The sequence below is a fragment of the Vanellus vanellus genome, assembly GCF_965231255.1.
Source record: "Vanellus vanellus genome assembly, chromosome: 19".
Classification (NCBI taxonomy): domain Eukaryota; kingdom Metazoa; phylum Chordata; class Aves; order Charadriiformes; family Charadriidae; genus Vanellus; species Vanellus vanellus.
The window spans coordinates 11,088,908-11,111,685 of record NC_138924.1 but is presented as its reverse complement, the minus strand read 5'-3'; the positions used below and the strand labels follow the sequence as shown (position 1 = coordinate 11,111,685).

Genomic DNA, 22,778 nt, shown 5'->3' with positions numbered 1-22,778 from the left:
TTTGCAAAGTATATTGAGTCCTTTTGATTTACCACTGACTGATGGAGTGACCTTGAGCAAAACATGCAGTCTCCCTACCCTGAAAGGAGAGCTAGGCAAGAATTTTTTGACAAGACATTTTTCATTTGAAAATGCCAGTTCACTGAAACTGGAAGTCTTCAGGAAAAAGTATCAGATTTGATGAATTTCTCATTTGGAATTTTTTTGGTCAAATGAAAAGTTCTTCTTCCCCCCACCCCCCCAAACTGACTTTTGTTTCCAAAGTAATTTTTACTTCCAATACCTTCAACAAATATTTCAGAAGCCAAAAGCAACCATCTTGACCCTGTCTGATCTTTGTTCAGATCTCGAGATTGCAAAATTTGATTTTTCTGTTGCAATCCAGAAATTTTCAAAGCTCCTCATCAATTATTGCAAGACAGAAAAACTGTTTCCTCCCAATAAGGTTTCACGTTGCCATCTGCAAACAGAGAGAATGCCTCCTCTGTCTCTGACCAGCTGTGGAGCCCCGCACCCTTTGTATCAGTACGGTGCTTTGGCATCTTCGGCAGAAGGTGGTGTAGAAAGGCCAGCTGCGGTTGCAGCGTCCATCTGGATGCATCTTCCCCTGCTGCCAGAGGTGAAGTGCAATTGCTTTTTCCCCTTCCCCCCCTGATCTTGCCAAATTAAAGCAAGAAAAAGACTCCACCAGCAAGACCTGCTCCTGGATTTGCAGTCAGTAGCCATCTCCAATAACCATCAGGCTGTCAGCTTCCCCCCCACCTCCCCCTACCTCCCACCTCCCCCATCACTCACCAAAGGGAAAAAAGAGCTGGAGCCACAGCTTGAAATATATCATGCAATAGTGTATCATGAATTTCTTGTGAATCACATTGGTGAAGCAGGTTTATTTATTTCTGAGACTTTAAATCAATACAAAGTAGGTCTCTTAGTTCTGAAGCTGGGATGGAGTGTGAAAAAATGAGCCCATTGTACTCTTAAAACTTTGGGGAAAGGAGATGACAGCTATATAATTCCATTTACCAGGCACTAGGGGCTTTAATGTGAAGGTGACAGGGAGCTCTTTGTGCATTTAGAGCACCATATCTTCTAAATAAAAGATCTGTAGACTTGATAGTGGAGTATAGCTCTGACTTTAATAATCTCCAAGCATTAGACCGAGCCAATATGTTCCCAAGTCAGAAGGGTCCCCCACCGAACGCTCGTAAATTAGAAGTGCAGGAACTGCACACGTTCATAGATTAGAAATGCACGAAGCGCAGCCCGTCGCCAGGCGGAGAGGAGGTGTCTGCGCTCGCGCCGCCACGCGAAGGGGCTGAAGGCTCGGAACGGGGCTGCTCGGGAGCACGGCTCCTGCTGGCATCCTACCCCGGCTCGGGTCCCCTGTCCGGCATTGCTGCTGGGTTACCCGCTAACGACACGCTGCCTCTCGGGGAAGAGCCAAGTGATGGGAACAAACGCTGTAAGATCTGTTGAGGCTCGACTGCACATAACAGCAGTCGGGTTTTAAGTTCCGACGTCGTGTTTTTCTGATGAGACATTCATTCTGATCATTTCTGCCTGTTTATGAAAAACAGGCTATTTATAGTATGTGCATGCGCCTTTTCTGCTTCGGGTTTCTGGCAGATAATATAAATGGCGGGATGGGAATTGCAATTATTGAAATTATTCAGATAAAAATCTGGCACTTATATTTGATATAAACACATGATATGCTCTGAATAATAACAGCACTTATGTTACATAATGATTCCCATTCAAGCCCTCTGCTGTCATTTTTTCAGATCTTTCATCTTTGATGAAACGTATGAGCCAATCAAGTTTGCAGCCGCACCAGCTTTGCCGTGAACGTCTCAACTAACTAGCGGCTCAGGTTCTGAAAGGGAGCACAGAGAAAGCAGCTGGTCATCACGGCTTTGAGTGCTAGAAGACAATTAATATGCATATGACATGCCTGGAAACCTGTTGAGGACGGTCTTTTAAAGGCTGAGAAGGCTGCTAGAGTCCTGGCCCTCCTTTGTACTTCCCAAAAGATCCTCCAAAGTAAAAAGAAGTGCAGTTTCCCAGTACAGTAGGGAGAGTGGCTTTTGGAGGACCAAATGAAATAAGCGTTGGCAATACTGCCCGTGTGTTTTGTAAGCACGTGGTGTCGAAGGTTGCGTTACCTGGAAAATAGTGTGTGTTCTTGCAATCACGGGCTGAGCTTTAACTCATGCAGCTCTAGAACTCGCATTGCCTTCTGACCACTTCACCCATATCATAGAATCACAGAATGGGTTAGGTTGGAAGGGACCATGAAGATGGAGCTTCTACAACTTCTCTGGGCAACCTCTTCCAGTGCCTCACCACCCTCAGAGGGAAAAATTTCTTCCTAATACCTAATCTAAATCTCCCCTCTTCCAGTTTGAAGCCATTCCCCCTCTTCCTATCACTCCATGCACTTGTAAAAAGTCCTTCCCCAGCAATCCTGTAGGCCCCCTTTGGAGATGGGGGCACAGGGGAAGCGTTTGTCCTGTGTAACCTGTTAACGTGCACTGCTTTCAGCAGTTCATCTTCAGGAGCAAACGGAGGGGAGAGCGAGTGGCTCATCTGAATCCAACCTGGGTCCCTAGTGACTGGGAGGCCATTTGGTGTGGAATACACATGGAGTAGGTGATGGCAGTCGTGCTTTATTGGTTACGGTTGGCGCTGGTGCGTGGAGGGGTGGCGGGGGAAGACAGCTGGTGGAAGGGGAAGGAGACCTGTTTGCTGACACCTTCCAGCAGAGGGAGCGGCACTCGCTGCACCTCGTTCGGAAACGTCATCCCGACTGCTGCTGAATTGGAAGAGGGAAATGATCTCCAAAACGCAAAGACAGTGGGATAACGTGCAGTGGTAACGGAAATGAGAGGTCCTCACGAGAGGCTTCTGAAAGGGCCAGTGTGGGATCTCTGTGTGGGGCCAGTCACCCGCAGCAGCTTCCTTTGACTGGTGTGTGTCAAACGCCAAGTGGACACAAACATGGTTTCTGGGTTTCCCAGCTTTCATGGTGTGGCAAGAATTTAAATTAAAGCAAATTTTCTGGTGCCAGGTACTTCCGGTACGGTGCTTTGCTGTTCATGCTGCTCTTCTTTGTCTGTTTTTGCCATCAGATGAAGCACAAGATGAGAGGTCAAATATTGCTGATGTTCGGGTATATGTGTATTGTGTATGTCAGCTTTAAAATCCTGGAACCTGTTCTTTCCCAGCCCTCTTGCTGGACCTTGCCCGATCTCTGCTCTATGGCAGCCGGCTCTGGTAGCTGCATCTCTGACTGTTCCCTTGAGTGCCGCTAACCTTCCTGCTAGGAAGGACCTGCTCTGCAACTTAACCCTTCCACGTGCATGTTTGGTTGTTAAACAGCCGCCTTCTATAAGCCTCAGGCTAATGCTGCCTCCACTTCTTAACCTCCTTCTTTGTGTGACTCAGTGGACCTCCCCTGCGGACCCAAACTCTCAGCGTTTGAAGTTTACCCTTTAGACAGATCCTGATCGTGTCAGGTACAGGGTTTAACCCCGGGCAGTCTTTTTCTCCCACGAGTTTGTTTCTAGCATTGCTTGTCCAACTGATTTGGCGATGTTTCTAAATCCGCTCATGCCTCTGCTGACCATGTGCCTTATTGAGGAACATCTAAATCCTTTAATTGCAGAAGCATCAGTTTCACACTTCTCCAGCAGATGTGTTCTCTTTCACCCTTGGATATTTTCTCGCAGAAACATTTATACAGCAATATGCATTGCACCATTTAAGATTGTTAATTGGAGATTGAATTACTTGTCAGCCTTTAAGAATGTAGTCCTCTGAGGTCAGAGATGAGGTGGTTAGCAGAGCTGAATGGATGAGCTATCGCATCCATTTTTTTGTCGAGCCCGATGATCATTGTCTGGAAGCCGGCTAGCCCTTCGGTGCCTTTTAACCTCTGGCACCCAATTCAGTCTGCAGCTGTATGCGTGAAACGAGTTGGCAGGATCTCTGATGGCTCTGCAGAAGACAGAAGAGCCCACGGGCAGAGGCAGGTTGGAGGACCAGCACCCAGCCCGCAGTATGCCTGTGAGACAGCATCTTTCACCCCTCGCTGCACCGGTTCTGCACTGGGGAGTGAAGCCGCCTCCTCTGCCTTTGGGCTTAAATCTGGCTGTGATTCAGAGCCTGTGTGTGCCCGTACGACACGTCCCTCCCGCGGCCCTCGGCACAGGTGCAAGTGCGCGCGTGCGGACGTGGACGTGATACGGAGGAAGGCATCCAGCGCTCCTCGGCACCGCTGCTGAACGCGGCTCGGGACTGCGCTGCCTTTGCTGACAAACACTGACAAGTAAATACTGCGCTCGCTCGGTATTACAGAGGGATTTCATCTGCGCAGCCCCTCACAATGCTCCGCCACTTCACTGAAATATCCGGAGCACTCGGGAAAAGGAGCTGCATATTTATCTTGATCTCCAAAAAGGGATTTAAGGGCGAGAGCAGGCGGTATATTAGACTGTTTTCATTGCCTGTCAGCAGCGGTAAACCTGAGCTGTCTACAGTGTCTCTAGATAAGCAGCAGCAGAGGCCCGTTTTGCATGTACGTACGTTCGCATTAGTTCATAGATGGGGAGTTTAAATCCTCTTTATTTTTATTTTCCTCTGTGGAAAGCGTTGAGCTGGGCTTGGGCCTGCCAGCTGCAGCCCTGTGCTTTGCTTTCCCTTGAACCTAAATCTATGCTGCTCTCTTTCCTCCCGTGCCTCTTCGTGGCACTGAACTTGTTAGAGGAAGATGAAGGTTTTTGAGCTCAGAAGGGAGACGCGGGAACATCTCTCTGCAAAACCACAGTGCTTACATTGACTTCTAAATTTTGGGGCTAGTTGAGTGATTTCTGTGCCTCGGTTTCTTCTGTACCTAAACCTCAACTGACTTCTGTCTCACGGGGAGTTCTGTGAGGATCGTCCAGTGTTTGTAAAATGCTGAGTTTTGTGAAACGCCAGACCGCCGGGCCTTTTCTCCTCCAAAGGAAAATAAATTTGGAGATAGGAAATGATAGCGTTGCGCCTTACCGGTTAGGCAACGCTTTAGATGGGCCCAGTGGCTCCCTGACCCCAGCTGTGATTAACTGATGGTGTGCGGCAAGAACGCTCATTGGTCCACTGTAGTTTTATAACCAGATCAAAATCTTCTATTTTCTATTTTCATATGCCTTTAGTACCTTCTCACTTTCAGCCCAAAAGGTCAAATCCTGAGAAATGCAGAGCGCCCCTCTCCTCTGAGTGAGATGAGTTCTGTCCCCAGCGCTCGCTGTCGGATGTCGGGATGAGGATGCAGTCAGACCCGAGCATCCCTTCTGGAAGGAGCGGGGTGCCCTGGGCTGTGGGCTGCTCCTCTCCTGGCGCGACCCTTCTTCCGAAAACGAGCGGCACTGGTTGTTTGGTGAGGGAGGGCAGGTTGGTTGTGTGTGTTTGAGGTTTGATTTTTTTTTAAGATCTAAATGAAGCAGGTATGCAATGCCCTCCGTCTGTTAGAAAGACTCAACCCATAAAAATAACAAACGGCATGTATTTGCTAGAATGTCAAAGTTATGAGTTTATTTTGTAATGATGTGCTCCTGCCTTCATGAGGTAAACTGGCCGTGGCAGAGGTGTTATTAGTAATATGGACTCAGTGGAGCAGAAAGCCGAGTGACCGAGAGATCAGTGTATCAGTCAGGGAGAGGGCAAATGGAAAGAGACAGCAGGAGAATGAGAAAAGAGCTGCGGTGCCGGGGCTGAGATTAGAGATGGAACCGGGCGAGAGAATTGGAAGCCCGGCAGTCAGACTCTTATTCTTTCCAGCCTCTCTAAGGAACTGGTGGGGCTTTATCTTTGCTACACCCATCTTTATGCACGGTGTTGGTGTGTTCCCCAGTGAAAGGTTTACGTGGTTCCACCCTACCGGTCATCTTAGTCGGAGCAATTTTGAATTAGTGAGCTGAGCTTGGGCCAGCTCCCAGGAGCCTCGGTCACATCAGCTCCGTTGCTGCTTGGGGGAGGGCGAGTCGTGTAACTGCCCCTGCCTCAGTTTCCCCACTTGTATCATTCCCCTTGGGGGTCAGTGTTCATAAGATCTTACCTGCGCCCAGGGCTTGGGAAGGTCTGTGGTGAGTGGTTTGCTCCATCCTTTGGTGTTGAAGGGCTCATGACTTGCTGCCGGGATGGGCTTGTATGTATTGCCTTACTCAATACCTCCTTGTCCCATCCCATCCTCTGATGGTTTTCCTGTTTTTGCTTTCTAAAGGTGCTTGGACGGGAAGTTTATACCTCCAACAATCAGCTGGGCGGGATCCAGATAATGCACAACAACGGAGTGACACACGGCACTGTGTGTGATGATTTTGAAGGGGTCTACACTATTCTGCAGTGGCTTTCCTACATGCCAAAGGTAATTCCTGCCCCCACAGGAGTGCAAGGTGCCGTTACCTATTCGCTTTGCTCGCAGGGGGTTTTGGGGTGAGGGGCTGTCCGTTTGTGTGGGGGTTTCTCTGTGTTAGCGTGGTGCCTAGCAAAATGCGGTAGGCTCACGGTCAAGGCTGTTAAGCATTATGGTATTGAAGTACACAAAGTAGGTTTGGTCTTAAAGTGCTGCAGGAACTGGGACGCAGGGCAGCCTGGCGCTGCCTTGGGTGCTGTCACCTCGCTCCCCTGGCCTGCTGCCCTCCGTACTCCGGGCAGCAGGATTTTATGGAAGCGATGGATAGTCTCTTACTGAAAAGACTCTAAAAGTTGCCCTCTGAGGCCGTAATTTGTAGGGGTTGATGTCTATGTGTAAGCTGCTCTGCAGCCAGGAAGGCAGCAACAAGAATGCGCCGGTCACCTTCCTTCAGGAAAGAGCGCGTGGAATGAGTCAGGCGGGCTGGTCACCTTTCAAAAATTAAACTGCAACCCCGCGCTAATGCTGGCTGTGCCTGAAGTTCAAGAGCAAGTGAAGTGCACTGTATGGCATATGATACCAAAGGAGAGTTTGAGAGAGTGTATGGAGCACCTTGGAAGTTTCTTCAGGCTCTTGCCGAGGCTCTGGGCTCCCGTCAGTCGCAGAGTTGCGCAGTGTGGGGGAAAGAGGACTCCCACCAGGTCCTTTAGAGCTGGTGTTTGGCGCAAAGCCACACAGGAGAATTACTACTTTCAATGTTTTTCTTTTTTCCCATAGAGTGTGTACAGCCCTGTTCCTATCCTCAAAGTCAAGGATCCTATAGACAGGACCATAGACTTTGTTCCTACCAAGACGCCCTATGACCCTCGCTGGATGCTGGCTGGACGCCCAAATCCGAGTACGTAGATCTTTGGTGGCCAGGATATGCAATAATGAGTCTTGTGTCCAGACTGTTTGTCAGAACTTATAAAGTAATTAGTTCTAAACAATTTAAATACAATATAAAAAAATAGCGTGTAAATTCTGAGCGCTTGAGGACACTTACAATTATTAGTTACTTTTATACATTTTCTTTTTTTATGGTTCAGAGGAAAGTCCGTATGCAAAGGCCTTTATGCTAAAAGAATCGCAGTATTCCTGCAGATCTTGGAGAACAATTATATCGGAAATGCTGCAAAGCATTGAACCCCCATGCGTGCTTTTGGGGTTGTGCAGCCTGTGTACATACAAGCTGCAAACTGAGTGACCATTATGCCTGCTGTTATTAATGAGTTTGGGGGGCTAAAATGAGATTTGTGATAAACTAAGTTTTCTGGTTTTGGATAATATTTTTTCATCATCTCTCAAGTAATTCATCCAGCTGTCTGAGTGCAGCTAACGCTGGCTTCCAAATCGAGTGACTTCAGATTTTAATTTAGTGGAAGCGTTAAGGAAAGCAGATGATTCCCTGTGATAAGTTAAAGCAGATATCTCCTAGGTGAAAAGTTAAAGCCATTTATTAGAGGAGATATTGCCGTGATATTCTTCAAACTGACGCCCGACACGAGGCCAGAATCTAAACGATCAGCTTTGGGCTCACGATAAAGAGATAATTTTGAAATGGATGGTCACATTTTACAGTGGGGCCACAGAGGCAAGGAATGTAGAACACAGTAATTACAAGTTTGGTCTTGATAAAACACTCTCCATCCTGTTTAAGTCAGCAGAGGTTAGCTTGCTTGGATCTCCACTTTTAATTGGTTTTGGACTTGGGTTTGCAGAAGCAGAGGTGCTTGTTCAGATTAAAGCTTTCCTCAGGGGCTGTGTGCCACAGGGTAAAGCTGGGAGGGCTTTTGTGGGCTTTGGGTGGGGTTTTTTTGGTGGAGCTTCGTGAAGCCCCAGTGGGAGGCAGGAGCTCCCAGAGAGCTGTGCTTTCCATAGTAGTCCGGGTGGGGAGAGTATCTCGACGCCTTGTCTTTGGGATGTCCACCTTATACAGGCTGGAGGGCTGCAGAAGGAGAGCTGGTGGCAAATCTTACTTGTCACTCCCCAATCCAGCACCCGCAATCAGCCCAAATGAACCATCTTTGTCATGCCCTTACCTGTTCGCTGGAGTAGGGTCCAGGCTAAAATATTGGAAAATCTTCCTGCTGTGATCTTTCTGTCTGGAGAGCAGAAACACTACCGTGCCGCTGCACAGATCAACAGAGGGAGGCTTAACTCGTTCGTAGTGTCTTTTGCGCCCATTTAACAAACACTCGTGGAAAGTAGAGAAATACATTGTAAACTGCCAGCCTGGTTCCTGGAAGAGTAATTGTCATCCCGAGAATTTTATTGGAAGGCATGTATGTGGGTTGTTAGTGCACAGATCTGTTGTTGCACGTGGGGGTGGAGAGGTGCTGTCAATATATTGGAGTTTGTGATGCAGGAGGAACCCCCCAAGTCTGATACTGCACTGGCATATAAAGGGCAAAAAATCATAGAACCATTGAATGGTTTAGGTTGGAAGGGATCTTGAAGACCATCAAGTTCCAGTCCCCCTGCCCTGGGCAGGGACACCTCCCCCCAGCCCAGGTTGCTCCCAGCCCCGTCCAACCCGGCCTTGAACACCTCCAGGGATGGGGCAGCCACAGCTTCTCGGGGCACCCTGCGCCAGGGGCTCACCGCCCTCACAGGGAAAAATTTCTTCCTCATATCTAATCTAAATCTCCCCTCTTCCAGTTTAAAACTGTTCCCCCTCATGCTGTGGCTCCCCTTCCTGATCAAGAGTCCTTCTCCAGCTCTCCTGGAGCCCCTTTAGGCACTGGAAGGCCACAATAAGGTCCCCCTGGAGCCTTCTCTTCTCCAGGCTGAACCCCCCCAACTCTCCCAGCCTGTCCTCCCAGCAGAGGGGCTCCAGCCCTCCCAGCATCTTCATGGCCTCTTCTGGCCCCACTCCAGCAGGTCCATGTCTTTCCTATGTTGGGGGTTCCAGAGCTGGACGCAGTACTCCAGGTGAGGTCTCACCAGAGTAGAGCAGAGGGACAGAATCCCCCCCCTCGCCCTGCCGGCCACACTTTTACTGATGCAGCCCAGGATATGGTGGGCCTTCTGGGCTGCCATTGCACATTGCTGGCTCATGTTGAGCTTCTCATCAGTCAGCACCCCCAGGTCCTTCTCAGGGCTGATCTCAATCCATTCCCTGCCCAGCCTGTATTTGTGCTTGGGATTGCCCCGACCCAGATGTAGGATCTTGCACTTGGCCGTGTTGAACTTCATGAGGTTGGCTTGGGCCCACCTCTGCAGCCTGTCCAGGTCCCTCTAGATGGCATCCCTCCCCTCCAGCGTGTCTACCTCGCCAAAGAGCTTGGTGTCATCTGCAAATGCTGAGGGTGCACTCCATCCCGCTTTCCATGTCGCCGACAGTAACACTAGTTCATAGTTCTAGTTTGCATGATCAGGGTAATCAAACCCTCAGACTTCGGAGTAGAAGCTGGTTGTCTGCAAGGGTCAGGACAAGTTTATTGCTCTTGGAGCTGCACAGTCATATCTTGGTAATGTGCTCTTCGGGAGCAGTTTGATTTCTCTCAAGCATTCGGAAGTTGCCACCTTCTTTGGGCAGGAGAACAGGTCTGGCAGCGTATGAGTTGATCCCGGACGGTGACTGACAGTGTGTCAGTTTAGGGAGAGGTGCGTCGTCTGGTGCCTTCTACGGCCCAAGTAGGCTTTCAGTATCAGAGTACTTCATTTCAGTTTTTCTAAAAGGTTGTGTGAAGCACGCTCAGGTTTGTGGTCAAGTTTTAAAATATCATAGAAAATTTTACATGTGGTTCCTGAATTTCTTCAGCATTCTTTCCTTAAAGGAAAGATTAGGCAGAATCAAGAGAAAAATGTGGGATAAGTTTTAAAATGAAAATAGGCATTTTGAAAAACATCTTTAATGACTTTACTGCCTTTTGACAAATGTTTGTGGTGTCTTGAAAAAAACAGAGTTATTTATTTAAAAGCATGCGAAGTCCCTCTGCTATCCGAACCCCATCGTTTAACAATAAATGATGCTTTTGCTGATAAATGACTGTCTTTATGCAGACTAGCAAATGAAATAAGACATGATGGCTGAAGGCAGACAAATGCTCAGCTGTCTAATGTTCCCTTGTATTATAATCTATTTAAAAACAAATAAATAAATAAAAAGACAGTGCCAAGATCTCCAGTTGGCATTTTTAAGCAAGTTTCAGTTGCTCCTTTTACATTCTCTCTTCTTTCTTTCTTCCCTCCCTCCTTCCTCCTCTGATATTTCCATTTTTTTTCCCTTCCCTTTAGGTCAAAAAGGACAGTGGCTAAGTGGTTTCTTTGACAATGGCTCGTTCCTGGAGATCATGCAGCCCTGGGCGCAAACAGTTGTGGTCGGTAGAGCAAGGTAAATTCTAAGAGGCTTTCTAGACATTTGTAGAAATCAAGTTTTCATTATGCTTTACCTTTTTCTAGAACCTCCTTCGAAAGTTAATGGCTGTAAGTAAAAATAAGTCATTACTTGAATAGGATACTTCTTTACCACACGAATGAAGCGTGGTCTGATCGTTTCTCTTGTTTTGCTTGGAGGTGACAGCTTTAACATGCACAAAAGCCAAAAAGAGATATTGTTAAAGATGACAGCAGACGATATAAGCTTCCCTCAGTACACGGCTGCGTAGCGAGCCCTTCTCACAGCTCTGACTTAGCTGAAGGTGCAATATGCGGTTTATTGTTTTGCAATCTTACTTGACGTGCAAGAAAAGTTCAGCTAAAACTAGAGCAAATCGCAAGAAACTCTGCATAGAGAAGAGCTTAACGTTGACATTTGTGTGGAATAACTTGCAGCGTTTTCCAAAGCAGCACCCGCCACACCTGATCGTTGTTTTTCATGACATAGAGATGTGTCACTCCGCAGACGTGCGGCACTCACCTCCTCCCGAGGGGAGCCGCTTCCCCTGACCTTGCTGTGATGTGCCACCTGGGCAGGATTTTAAAATGTTCCCCGTTGCCTTGAGATTTAGATCCCTGCCTTGAAAATACGTCCCGCCTGGGTCGTTCTCGGTGTTGCAGGTCCGTGACCGCTCCGAGCTGGCAGGAAGCAGAAGCCTGGAGATGGGATCTTGCAGTTTGGCAAATCATAGCTGGGCTCAAAACTGCCTCCACCACCTTTTTTGTAGTCTCTTTAGGTTTTTTGTCCCCTCCAAAATGGCACTGTGAGTCTCCTGATCTGATTGTCTGCTTCCTCTCAGAATAAAGCCTTTTTGAAGGAGTACATTTATCTCCCTTGAGTTTCCACTGCAAGCGCTCGAGCTGTCCAAATGCCGCGTGCTTATCCTTTGTCACTCCTTGTTCCTCCGACTACTGCCAGCTCTGCTCTCAAGACAGAGCTTCATACTCTTGCCTCCAGCCGAATCCCAGCTCCTAATTGATGTCAGTGATTTTGGTTAATTGTCAGCCTTTCCTTTTCTTTTTTTGTTAACAAGTGAGAGTGGAGAAAAAAAACCCTGAAGTGCCTGAATGGGATCCCGGGGGCTTCAGGTGTTACCTTAACGAGGCACGGCCGTGCCTGTGCATGACGGGTGTTCAGAGTGCCTTAGCTCCTAGCTGAAGTCTGCGTCAAAGAAAAACCTTTTATTTACAGATCTTTCACCTCCTGTACAGTCAAGTGTCACAGTGCCAACAATCCAGAGCCAAATTAGCTGATAATGCTTACAGTCTTCTGGAAATCCCGTGGCCACCCCTGGGGTCTGACTCCATCAGCCTCTAGCAGCACCAAACTGCTGTCACAAGGACTGACCGTAGTACCAGCATGTCCCTGGTGATGCTGGATTTGATTACTGGGAGACAGGGAGAGACACCGTGTTCCTGAACCACACAGCACCACTGGGGTAGCCAGCTGGGCTCCCAGCCAGCGTAGCCATGAATCACTGCCGTTTCTTATCTCCATTACGTTGATAGCACACGTGATCCCAGAATATTTGGCACTGGGAGCTCCCATTTCTCTTTTAGACTCTTCAAAGCCACAACTCTAGGAGTCCTCCTAATGAGGGTCAGAGCGCCAGAGGTGGTGCTGTGAGATAGCAAAGCTTCTGGAATTCACTGGAGTCCATGTGCAGCACCTCAGAGGGTTGTGTCCATTCTGGACCACTCTAAAATGGCCCTCAGGAGCCATGCTAATGTGTTAATGAAATGCTGTGTGATAACTGAAGGAGGCCTCCAGATATGAGGGTGTGCTCAGCAAAATGTTGTTCTTTTCTCGAGATTTTTGAGCGTCTTTAGTGGGTTTGGAACTGCCTTTGGATTATCCTAGCGCAGAACGTGATGCAGGGAAACAGACCCGTTTCCTCGGATATTGTGCCAGGGCAGGAGGAGGAGTCCGTGCTCAGGACAGAGGGAGGTGGGAGCGGATGGGCTGCACCAGCCCCGCGAGAGCCCACGTGCTGCTGAGCCGAAGGGGCCTTTGTGTGCAGCGCAGCTCAGCTCGGCCGCCGTGGAGCTTCATGGCTCTGACCACTGCCGTCCCAGGGGTCTGACTGCTCTTACCCCGGCAGATCCTTTCCACTCAGAATATTGCCTGATCTTCATACGTTCTTGAGAGGAGCTGAAAATACCTGCTGACTCCACTCTTCATTGTAGCGTGTAACCTTGGGATGTCCTGTGACCTTTTGGTACTTTGGTATTTTTATCTGCCATCCGTGACACTCTAGAGTTTTATCTCACAACGTCCTATAATTATTTAAAGGCCTTTAGGTTAAGCAGTACACGGGGGGGCGAGGGAAATCAATGATTTGGTCTCTGTCCAGGCCCGTGCTCAGCTTCACTTGCAGTTCCTTTCTTCTGACAAATTCCAAGTTGCTTTGGACTCTCACACACAGGTATATATAATACAAATGAAACCGACTTCTTTCAAAAGCAGTGGCATTTTGAAAAAACAAATACGAATGTATTCTTCTGGGATTGTTACTGTAAGTGCTGCCAAAACTCATCTTTTGTATGTATGTTTGGAATATGTGTGCTCTTGGCTGTAAATTGTCTTTTATTATTCTATGGCAACTTGTCCAGGGACACACTATAAAACAAGATGTAGCATCTTCATGTGCTAGCCTGATAAAATTTATATGAAGTATAATGGAAAACAGAAGTTGTTTTGAGCTGTTTTCAAGTTCAATAAATAACTGTAATACTTGGATAAAGATGTTCTTTATTAGGTCACATGGGCCCTAATATAGAAGTTATAAGTTACCGATTTAAGACGGCTTCTGCAATTACGGGTTTCTAGGCAGACTCTTAATCATAGTGAATGGGAATATGTTCAGCCCCCTAGTGCACATAGGCCACGTCACTTTTTCTGCCTGCAGCGCGTGTCATCCAGCTTGAGGTGGTTGAGGAGAGAGTGGAGGCTCTGCTGGGACTCCCGTCCTGGGAGTAGGCAGTTGTCAGCGCAAGCGAGATGCCTTTTGTGTACCGGAGTGGTTGGATGCTGCGGAAAGCGGAGCCGAGCATCCTCCCCAGTGCCTACACTCCCTGCCCGTCCCTCTGTCCCTGCTCCCTTCCCACCTTTGCAGTCGTCCTGCAGCAGAGGGTCTGGGGATGAGATAGACGGGCAAACCCAAAACTTTTACCCATCGTTCACCGTAACCTCTTGGGAGAGGGCGGTTTTGTAAGCAGTGGAGGTTTCGGGTGGCTGAGCCACCAGCATTGCTTAGACGTACAGTCTGTGGATGTGTTCCACCAGCTGACAGTGCTTGTGAAAACAGGGCTTGTGAAACCTTGGGGTCTGCGTGTTTATTTGTCATGGTCAGGACCATCAGTATCAAAATCTGTATGGTAGCAGGTGAAGGGTGACGGAGATGTAGCTATATCATTTAAAATTTGGGCTTTGGTTTGTTCTATTTAATTTTTAGTGAGGTATGTGCTAGTTTTTAGGACTAGATTTTGCTTTGAGAACTGTAAATTCTACTCTGAAATTCAGCCAAGGGCCTAAGCTCTTCAAAAAGGCCAGACTGCGTCTTCCACCGTTTGCTCGCATGATTTGTCTCTCTTGAGTATTTTGATGCAAATTGGAAAAAAATGTCTAGTTGTGTAACAGTAGAAATGTGAATTTTGATTTGTCTCGCATGTTACCAGGCTGGGAGGGATACCTGTAGGAGTAGTTGCCGTAGAAACGAGGACGGTGGAGCTCAGCATCCCTGCTGATCCTGCCAACCTGGACTCGGAGGCCAAGGTAGGTTGAACGTGTGTTCGGTTGCTTGTTTGTCCTCTGCAAATGTCGCTGGGGAAAGAGCACTTGTTTTGATGGGGATTTTTTTTCCCCCAAATGTGGGACCAAAAGTGTAGCCGTTCCTTGGCGGGATGCTAAAGCATGGCAGTTTCTGGGAGAAGTGAACGGACAGTTACGTCGGCCATTCGCACAGGAGAGGCATTCCCCAGCAGTCCTGCTTCTCTTGTGACTTGGGTGCAATGCAGGGGCCAGGGCGCAGGAGATCTGGCAAGCAGAAACCGCTTCCCTGTTCTCTTGCTGTGACCGTAGTGTTTCACGGTCTTTCTGCTCTGACATTTTGCTTTTCTCCTGCCTGATTTCACAGCTCTGGCCCTGCATTGTCTCTTCGGGGTTTTCTCCTTTGCATGTCTTTGTCCCTCTTCTTCTCCTTCAGCTCCTTACAGCAGTCATAGTAGCAGGCTTTCCAGGCCATCTCTATTCTTCTTAGCTAAATCAGTGGGAACACTCCTCTTGATGTTGGTGACAGAATGATTGTCCCAATTTTTCTGTGGGCAAACAGATCCTAAGCATTTCACGTGTTGCGTTGCTCGTTCTTAACTCCACATCACATCTCTTGCTGCACCCACTCCTATATTTTTATGCTAACTCTTACGCTATTGTGTTTCAAGGCTCACCAGTCCTTTTTATTCCCAACAGATAATCCAGCAGGCTGGTCAGGTGTGGTTCCCTGACTCTGCCTTCAAGACTGCACAGGCTATCAATGACTTCAACAGAGAAGGGCTCCCTCTGATGGTCTTTGCTAACTGGAGAGGCTTCTCTGGCGGAATGAAAGGTAACCTCTGATTTGGATCCCCTTTCGGTGTCATCCTGTAGGGTGGCTCGTCTTCTACTGCTCAGGGCGCCGCTGCCGTTAGAATCATAGAATTGTCTACGTTGGAGAGGAACCTTTAAGATCATCAAGTCCAACCATCAACCCAACAGTGCCAAACCCACCACTGAACCATGTCCCTCAGCACCATTCCTGCTGTGGCATACTCGCTACCATTAGCTCTGCTGGTTCAGCAGCCTGAAGTGGTTCTTTGGGGACAGAGTTGGGTGTACGTGGCAAGGGACAGAAGCAGGTCCTGTCTTTGGGCAGCAGCTAGCTGTTGGATCGGCTCATCTGTGGTGACAACTTGGACCCATAAACTTGCATAGTGGATCCGCTTCACCCATCTTCGATGCAGTCTGCATCCAGCCCCCCTCTTTCATGGCCAGTGTGTGATCTCCCGTAGAAATGCTAATAAGGGGATACTTTTTGGGGCCTACCAGAGTGTTTGGACACGTCAGCCTTCTGAAATCATGGCGATGCTCTGCCCAGCTCTGCTGAAAGTCAGTTGTGGTCGTTGGGCAGCCAGCTGGAGGAAGGGGATGCTCTACGCTGCCGTAGCTGTGCTGATGGAGGGTTTCATTCCTCTCCTCCCCAGGCGTCTCTTGTCTTTAATTGGCACGTAGCAGGAATAACATAGAACATGCAAGAAGCAAATTTTACATCAAGTTCTTTTCAAAATCAGCAATGCAGTTGTATTTTTATATGTACCCTCGTATACAGTTATAGGGACCGGCCAGATCATCTGCAGCGAGAACAGGTAGTTGGGTGTTAACAGTGGTCTGGTTGCTAACAAAACTGCCAGCTGCCAACCTGGGCTAATTAAACCCTAATCTCAGGAAACCCCTTCTGTTCGGTAAGCTTTATATCCTTCTGCCTCAGCTTAGAAGCAGGGCTGGGTAAGCCAATGTTATTGCATATCAAAAATGTATAGTCATATTCTGTCAAGTGGGAACATTGATGATTTTTCCCACAGTAATACTGTCGTATCGAGGACTGTCTCCCAGTTGACTCTTTTGGTGGTAGTGATGATCGTACGAAGGGAACGGTTCTAAAACTGCTCAGTTAATATACCAGCAGTTACATTTTTGCACCACATATTGCTACTTTAAATTTTTGTGAAGTGCCAAGAATGTGAGATTGACACTATAAAATTTAAATAAGTAAAAGATTACGGCCTCTTACCTGTGTGTGGCACTTAGCAAACATGGACGAAAAGTTACAGATGCTCTAACACAGTAAAAGTTCCTGCTCTGGGAAGACTGGCAGGGTGACAGTGTCTCATCAGCAGGGCAGAGGGCAATGCCGTCGAGTTTGCAGGTGCGAGGATGGAAGATGGCAGAAGATCTCTCTCTCTACAACTATCTGGCTCTCTACGAGTCTCTGAAAGGAGGTTGCAGAGAGGTGGGAGTCGACCTGTTCTGTCAAGTCACCGGTGATAGAACAAGAGGAAATGGCTTCAAGTTGCACCAAGGAAGTTTAGATTGGGTATTAAGAAGACTTTCTTTACTGAAAAGGTCACCAGGCATCGGAATGCGTTTCCCAGGGCAGTGGTGGAGTCCCCGTCCCTGGAGGGATTTAAGGGTGGTGTAGATACAGTGCTCAGGGACACGGTTTGGTGGTGGCTGTCAGTGTTAGGTTAATGATTGGACTATGTGATCTTACAGGTCTTTTCCAATCTAGGAGATTCTGTGATTCTGTAAGGTGGCAAAATTCCTTCCTCTGGAAAATACCTGTTACCTCGCGGGATGGTTTCTGCTCCACGTGCTGCTAATGCGCTCTCCCTTGGTGACTTGCTTTCCCGCTTTACGGAGAAGTAGTTGATTAATGAATGCTTGGTAAAGTTACAATATTATTTTGCCTTAGCATGTTCCGAGATCAGTTGGCTTCACCAGTGCCCTGTGCTGGGCTCCTCGGGAGCCGAGTTTAGCCTTGGAGTTGAGACCAGAAGGCCGAGGTGGATAAGGCCCTACGAGGATGCTCACAGGTTGCGTATCCCCGGCGGGGGCAGGAGGAGGAGGGAGGAATGGAGCCATTGCGGTTTGCCCCTTGGGCCGCGCGTTTTCCTGCCTTTTGGTCTCCGCTGACGCTCTCTGCGTTCCGTGGGGAGCTGGTTGCGGTTTTGGTTTTGGTGCCGGCTGGGGATTATGCAGGGAGGGAAAATAAACAATTATGCCACCCCTCAGTGCACACAAACACACTGCCAGGAGCCGACTGCACTGTGGGTAAAATGACTCCAAAATTGTGTGTAATGAGTAGGAAAAGATTAGAGACAGCTCTTGCTATGCTGAAAATTGACATTAGTGGAGGGGCAGGGGGGGGGAAGAGAGGAAAAAAACCCCACCCTCTTTACTAGTCGGCCTAGGAGGTCTAATTCAAGCCGTAAAATAAATAAATAAATAACATAAATAAAGGCGTATCACAATGGTGTTGGTGGTTTCCCCAATGAGCTCTCTCTGGCCGGAAGGCTATTCAGCATAATGCAAAATTAAATTATAAAAACTGGCTTGAATATTTAGATGGAGGAGCCATTTGGAAGCGGTTTATTTAGGCGAACCGGCAGTGACCCACAACGGGGAGACATCAAGCGTGAAATTTACTGGAAATTAGCACCAGGGTCTTGGACTCGGCATGAATAGTTTGATAGCATGCAAATCCCCGCGACATTAAACTGCAGCGCTGCTTGTGTACAGGGTCACTCGCAGTTGGTTTTTCATGTTTTACTTATTATTTTTTCCTGGGACAGGTTATAAATAACAATAATAAAAAAAAAAAAAAGGCAGCAGAATGAAAAGGCTGTTTTAAATCTCTGATTACCTGGATGCTGAATGACGGTATTGCTTGTATGTAATGGGTTTACGAGGGACGTTATGTGGCTGCAGCCGATATATGCCTGGCGGTTACCTTCAGGTCCTATCTGATAATCCAGCCAAGCTGATGAGATCCGTTCCAGCTTTGGAGGTTCAGGGCACGTTGCCCGACACTATGGAAATGCAAAAAGCTGTGTGCAGCCTTTCCGGCACGCTTGATGCATCTGACTGCCAATATTTACACGTACGGTGTAACGATAACAGCTTCCAGCAGATTTCATGTCCGTGTGTAGTAGGCGCTGAGCAGGCAGGGAACGGGGAAGCGTGCTGCGAACGCTCTGCCCTACTCAACGACGGGCAGCACTGCTTCTCCTAGAGGACTTCTGCAGCGGTTCTCGCTCGCAAGTGGTTTAGTATGCAGAGGTTTAAATGAATACAGGAATTAAATTTGGCCCAGAAATATAATACTTAATTTTAACTTTCCCAGTCTCGACGTGAGCGACTTCTTTGCGAGAAGAGTTGCGCAAACAGCCGCTCTTTAAATGCGAGTGGTGTTCTTCGCTGCGTGCACGACGGTGGAAGTGGTTGGGTTTTGTTTTAAACACAGCGAGGGTGTTAGTTACAGCAGTAACGGTTTGCAAAGGCGGCACTCCACCAAGGCGGTGGGGCTGTGCGGGCACGGAGCAGTGGGCGCCGCTGGGACCTGGCAGCATTCACCGCCGGCGGCAGTTAAATTGGGTGCACTGTTTCCCATTGTAAGAGTGGAGAATGCAGCGGAACTGCAAATAAGAGGCAATAGTCACAGTATGACGAATGTTTCATCGTTTCACGCTCAAATACAGCATTAACGTGACTCAGGGAGGCTGTGTGTTCTGGTGATTGGGCGTGGGGACTGCAGGAGGGTGTCTTGAGTTGTCTTTGCAGTATTTTTATGATCTTCGTCAACTCTACTTAGATTTTACCTCTTAAAAATCTACATTCCTTAAGAGTCCCCACTTTGCTGAAATGGTAGGGGTATGCAAATGGAACGGTTGAGATGGTGGGAGGAAAAAACCCTGCAGAAGAGCGGGAACCCCTCCGCAGCCCGTGGACACTGCGGTTCCCCTTGGCTCGTCTCTGGAGCTCAGCAGCTTGCGTGGCACCACGGGGACCCTCTGTGGTGGCAGTCGGGTTGATTGCCTCTTCCTTATTTGAGCAAAATTTGGTCTCTGTTAGTGGAAGCGTTTCCCACAAGAAAAGGGGAAATCCCCTACAGCGGAGGAGTTTACAGCCAGATCTGACAGTGTTGAGGTGCATCTGTAGCCCAGAAGTGCAGCAGAAGGTCCACTGACCCCAGTGGAAGCTTTGAGCGTGCGAGAGAAGCCAGCGGTTGGTGTAAATCCGTATATAAAATACTAAATTAAGGCTGCTGGGACGTCCTGGAGTAATGAAGTGCTGTGTTGGAGGATCCCAAAATGAGTAGCTGTGTACAGAACCCCACAGCAGTACAGTTCCTGCCCCTGGATAGCTTTGGGAGTCTCACGCTGAAAGTTCTGTAGGCACAGAAATACCTCCCTGCCGGTGCTGATGCCGCCTGCTGACCCCGAAAGAGATCCGGAGCTGTGGACCGAAAGCAGCAAGTTTCTCTCTGTTTCCCTGCTCCTCCTCCCTCTGCCTCGTTCAAACAAGTAGCGCTTCTTTTTTCTGCTCTTAACCTGAGTAAAATATATACCCTTGGCAGGAGTGAAAAATGTATCGCTAATTACGCAATTATTTTATTATGTAGCACTAGTAAAAAATGTCTAGTAAAGAATTAATTCAGTTAAAATAATTTGAATCAAGCAATTATTTTCTTAACACTAGAATTAGCTGAAAGTACTTCAAGTGGTTTATTACTAGCACTACATAATAAAATAATTGTGTAATTAGTAATAAATTTGTCACCCCTTTTGAGGTCTTTTTCTTTGCTCAGGACAAAGGAAAAGGTTGGAGTTTTGTTTGGTTCTCAGTCCCCACTGTCTCTGCCAGGATTTATGTTTCTTTGCAATTAGAGGAAATAAATTGTTCTTCTCTTCATTGGCATTTGACATTTCTTAAACAACATGAAAGTCCTTTTCTGGGGTACTTGGACAATGACCTGCCACATGAACTGGCGAGATCACATCAGTGCCTATCGTACTAATACATACTTCAGTATATATATGTACTAATATATACTTCAGATGCCCCTCTCTGGCTTGCTTGCTCTGTATATGTTAGTGTGTGTGTGTGTGTGTGTATGTTAGTGTGTGTGTGCACATGTGTATTTCCCAAAGAGTCCAAAGGCTCCTTAACTATGGTCATGTTAATGCTTAACATTAAACTGGGGTTAAACGCCAAGGGGACCTTGGCTGGAGTCTCTCTTCCCCGCGAACGATGGCTTTCTCAAATGACGTAAGGATTTTAGATGAATAAAAGTGTCTCAGTTTTTTAGGACTGTTACTGAAGGCCGGTGTGCGTGCGTGTGCGCGTGCGTGGTACGTACACACAACCCGCTTGGTTTTTCTGTTCCATGCAGCGGTATTTTAACGGCCAGAAAAAAATTAGGCAAACTGGGAGGCGCTAAGCAAAGAACACAAATGATGAAGGGGATTGAAACCACTGTCCTGGGAGACGTGAGAAATGAATACCTGTAGTGTGTCTAAGGGAAAAAAGAAAAAAAACCAAACCACTGCAAAGCCTGCTGCTATTTATAGCAGTCCCAACGGAGTGGAGAGATTATGTAGGGTGATGCAAGGAGTCGTAATAGGAAATGAATGGGGATGGGGAAGGAGGGGAAGTTTGGCTGAATGCTGAGGAAAATGTCATCTATTGGCTGTGGAAATTCCCCTAAAGAAGTAGTAGATTTATTGTTTGGGATTTCTAAAGGAAAGCTTTAAAATGCACGGGGAAAGCAATGTAGGATACAGTCCTGTGTGAACCAAGAGGGGGACTAGATGATCCTAATAAGTGTATTTCATTTTTTGTATATTTGATCTGATACTTCTATATATAATTATATGTAAAATATATATATTCGAGGGTGCCTGTTTCCGTTACAAACTATATCCATTATAAACTATATCATCTCATAAATTCTTTTACCTTCCTTTTTTCTCTTTTATTTAAATCGCCTTTGGGGCTGATGTTTTCAACGTACTGTCTTTACGCAGTGGAGTTGTTCTTAGTAATTTTGAGCAAAATGCCTTAAACAAATTGTAATGCAAGAAGAGAAGAATGCTATTTCACATCTGGACCCCTCCCACACGCTAATTCTTATGAAGATGTGTGAAAGGTCCGCTGCCAGTAGGCGTGCCATGCACGTTACATGAATCATGATACTGGTCCATGGTAGTAAGTCTGAAATTGGGTGGCTGCACTCGTATTAAGTGCGGAACCACCCGACCTGACTTCCAGAACTGCTGAAATACTCGTTGGCTTGAGAAGCTGGGAAGTAAGGGATGGATCAGCTCCAGGACACCTGGTGTAGGACTGGCTGGTGTGAGCTGAGGACCCTGCGGTCCATATGTTGTGAATAGACGTGGTTACGCGGGAAGTAACCAGACCAGATCTCCCCGGTGCCTGGGAGCTGAAGGACTGATGGGGGAACATCTCCTTTCTCAGTCCATCTTTGCTCAGGTCCAGGTAACGCCAGCCCAAGCTCGCAGTACTGTAGCAGGAGGTGGTTATAAGAGCTGAATAATTGTTTTTTTTTTCCTCAGTTTGACCAAGTGTGGTGGGGCTGAAGCGTTGACCTGCTGTGACTTCAAGCGCTGTGTCCTTTTTCTGCAGACATGTACGACCAAGTGCTCAAGTTTGGTGCCTACATTGTGGACGGCCTGAGAGAGTATCGTCAACCTGTGCTGATCTACATCCCACCGCAGGCGGAGCTGCGAGGAGGATCCTGGGCTGTGATTGACCCTACCATTAATCCTCGTCACATGGAGATGTACGCGGACCGAGAGAGCAGGTATGGGACCTTTCCCTCCCCTCGTAACCACCTGCTTTGAGGCATAATTACCTGGCCGAGGGAGAAGCTCTCAGTGAAGAGCGTGGCAGTTTGTCGCTGTAAGGGGCTGACCACTGTCCAGTTGTGAGCTGTGTCTCAGAGGAGTTTGCTGTGTGGCGATCACAGCTCGCACAGCTCCGATAGTCCCCTGACTGAGACTTAGATGGGGTAAATTCCGTAGCCGGTGTGAGCCAGCTTCTGAGAAGGTTCATTGCTGACATTCACAAAGCACAGCGAGATGTGGGCGCTTAGGATTTTTTTTGTACCGTTCTGATATTTCCACACACTGCTTTGTGCTTGGAAACAAGTGCCTGTGTATACAACTTTGCAAATTAAACAGTGTAAATAAGCGTCTGCTTTAAAATCCCTGAGTGTTGTACTATCTGTCACGTGGGCACTTGGGTGGTTGCGCTTTTTTAATTAAATACAACTTGCGTAACTGAGTTCTAGTTACTGGTGATTCAGGATATAAAACTACAGGCGAACTCTTGGAAGCAGTTTTTTTT

The 22,778-nt window shown here is 47.6% G+C and overlaps 1 protein-coding gene across 2 annotated transcripts in view; it reads left to right on the top strand.

Annotated features, from left to right (window-relative positions):
* ACACA (acetyl-CoA carboxylase alpha) overlaps nucleotides 1-22,778 on the top strand; it is a gene marked incomplete at its 5' end in the record, with an annotated part of 135,274 nt that overhangs the window by 91,466 nt on the left and 21,030 nt on the right. For both annotated transcript variants that reach the window (XM_082493206.1, XM_082493207.1), the window contains 6 exons: nucleotides 6,263-6,406; nucleotides 7,172-7,292; nucleotides 10,676-10,772; nucleotides 14,495-14,591; nucleotides 15,285-15,420; nucleotides 22,056-22,233. In XM_082493206.1, the coding sequence (XP_082349332.1) occupies nucleotides 6,263-6,406; nucleotides 7,172-7,292; nucleotides 10,676-10,772; nucleotides 14,495-14,591; nucleotides 15,285-15,420; nucleotides 22,056-22,233 (773 nt within the window). The remainder of the gene's footprint in view (nucleotides 1-6,262; nucleotides 6,407-7,171; nucleotides 7,293-10,675; nucleotides 10,773-14,494; nucleotides 14,592-15,284; nucleotides 15,421-22,055; nucleotides 22,234-22,778) is intronic.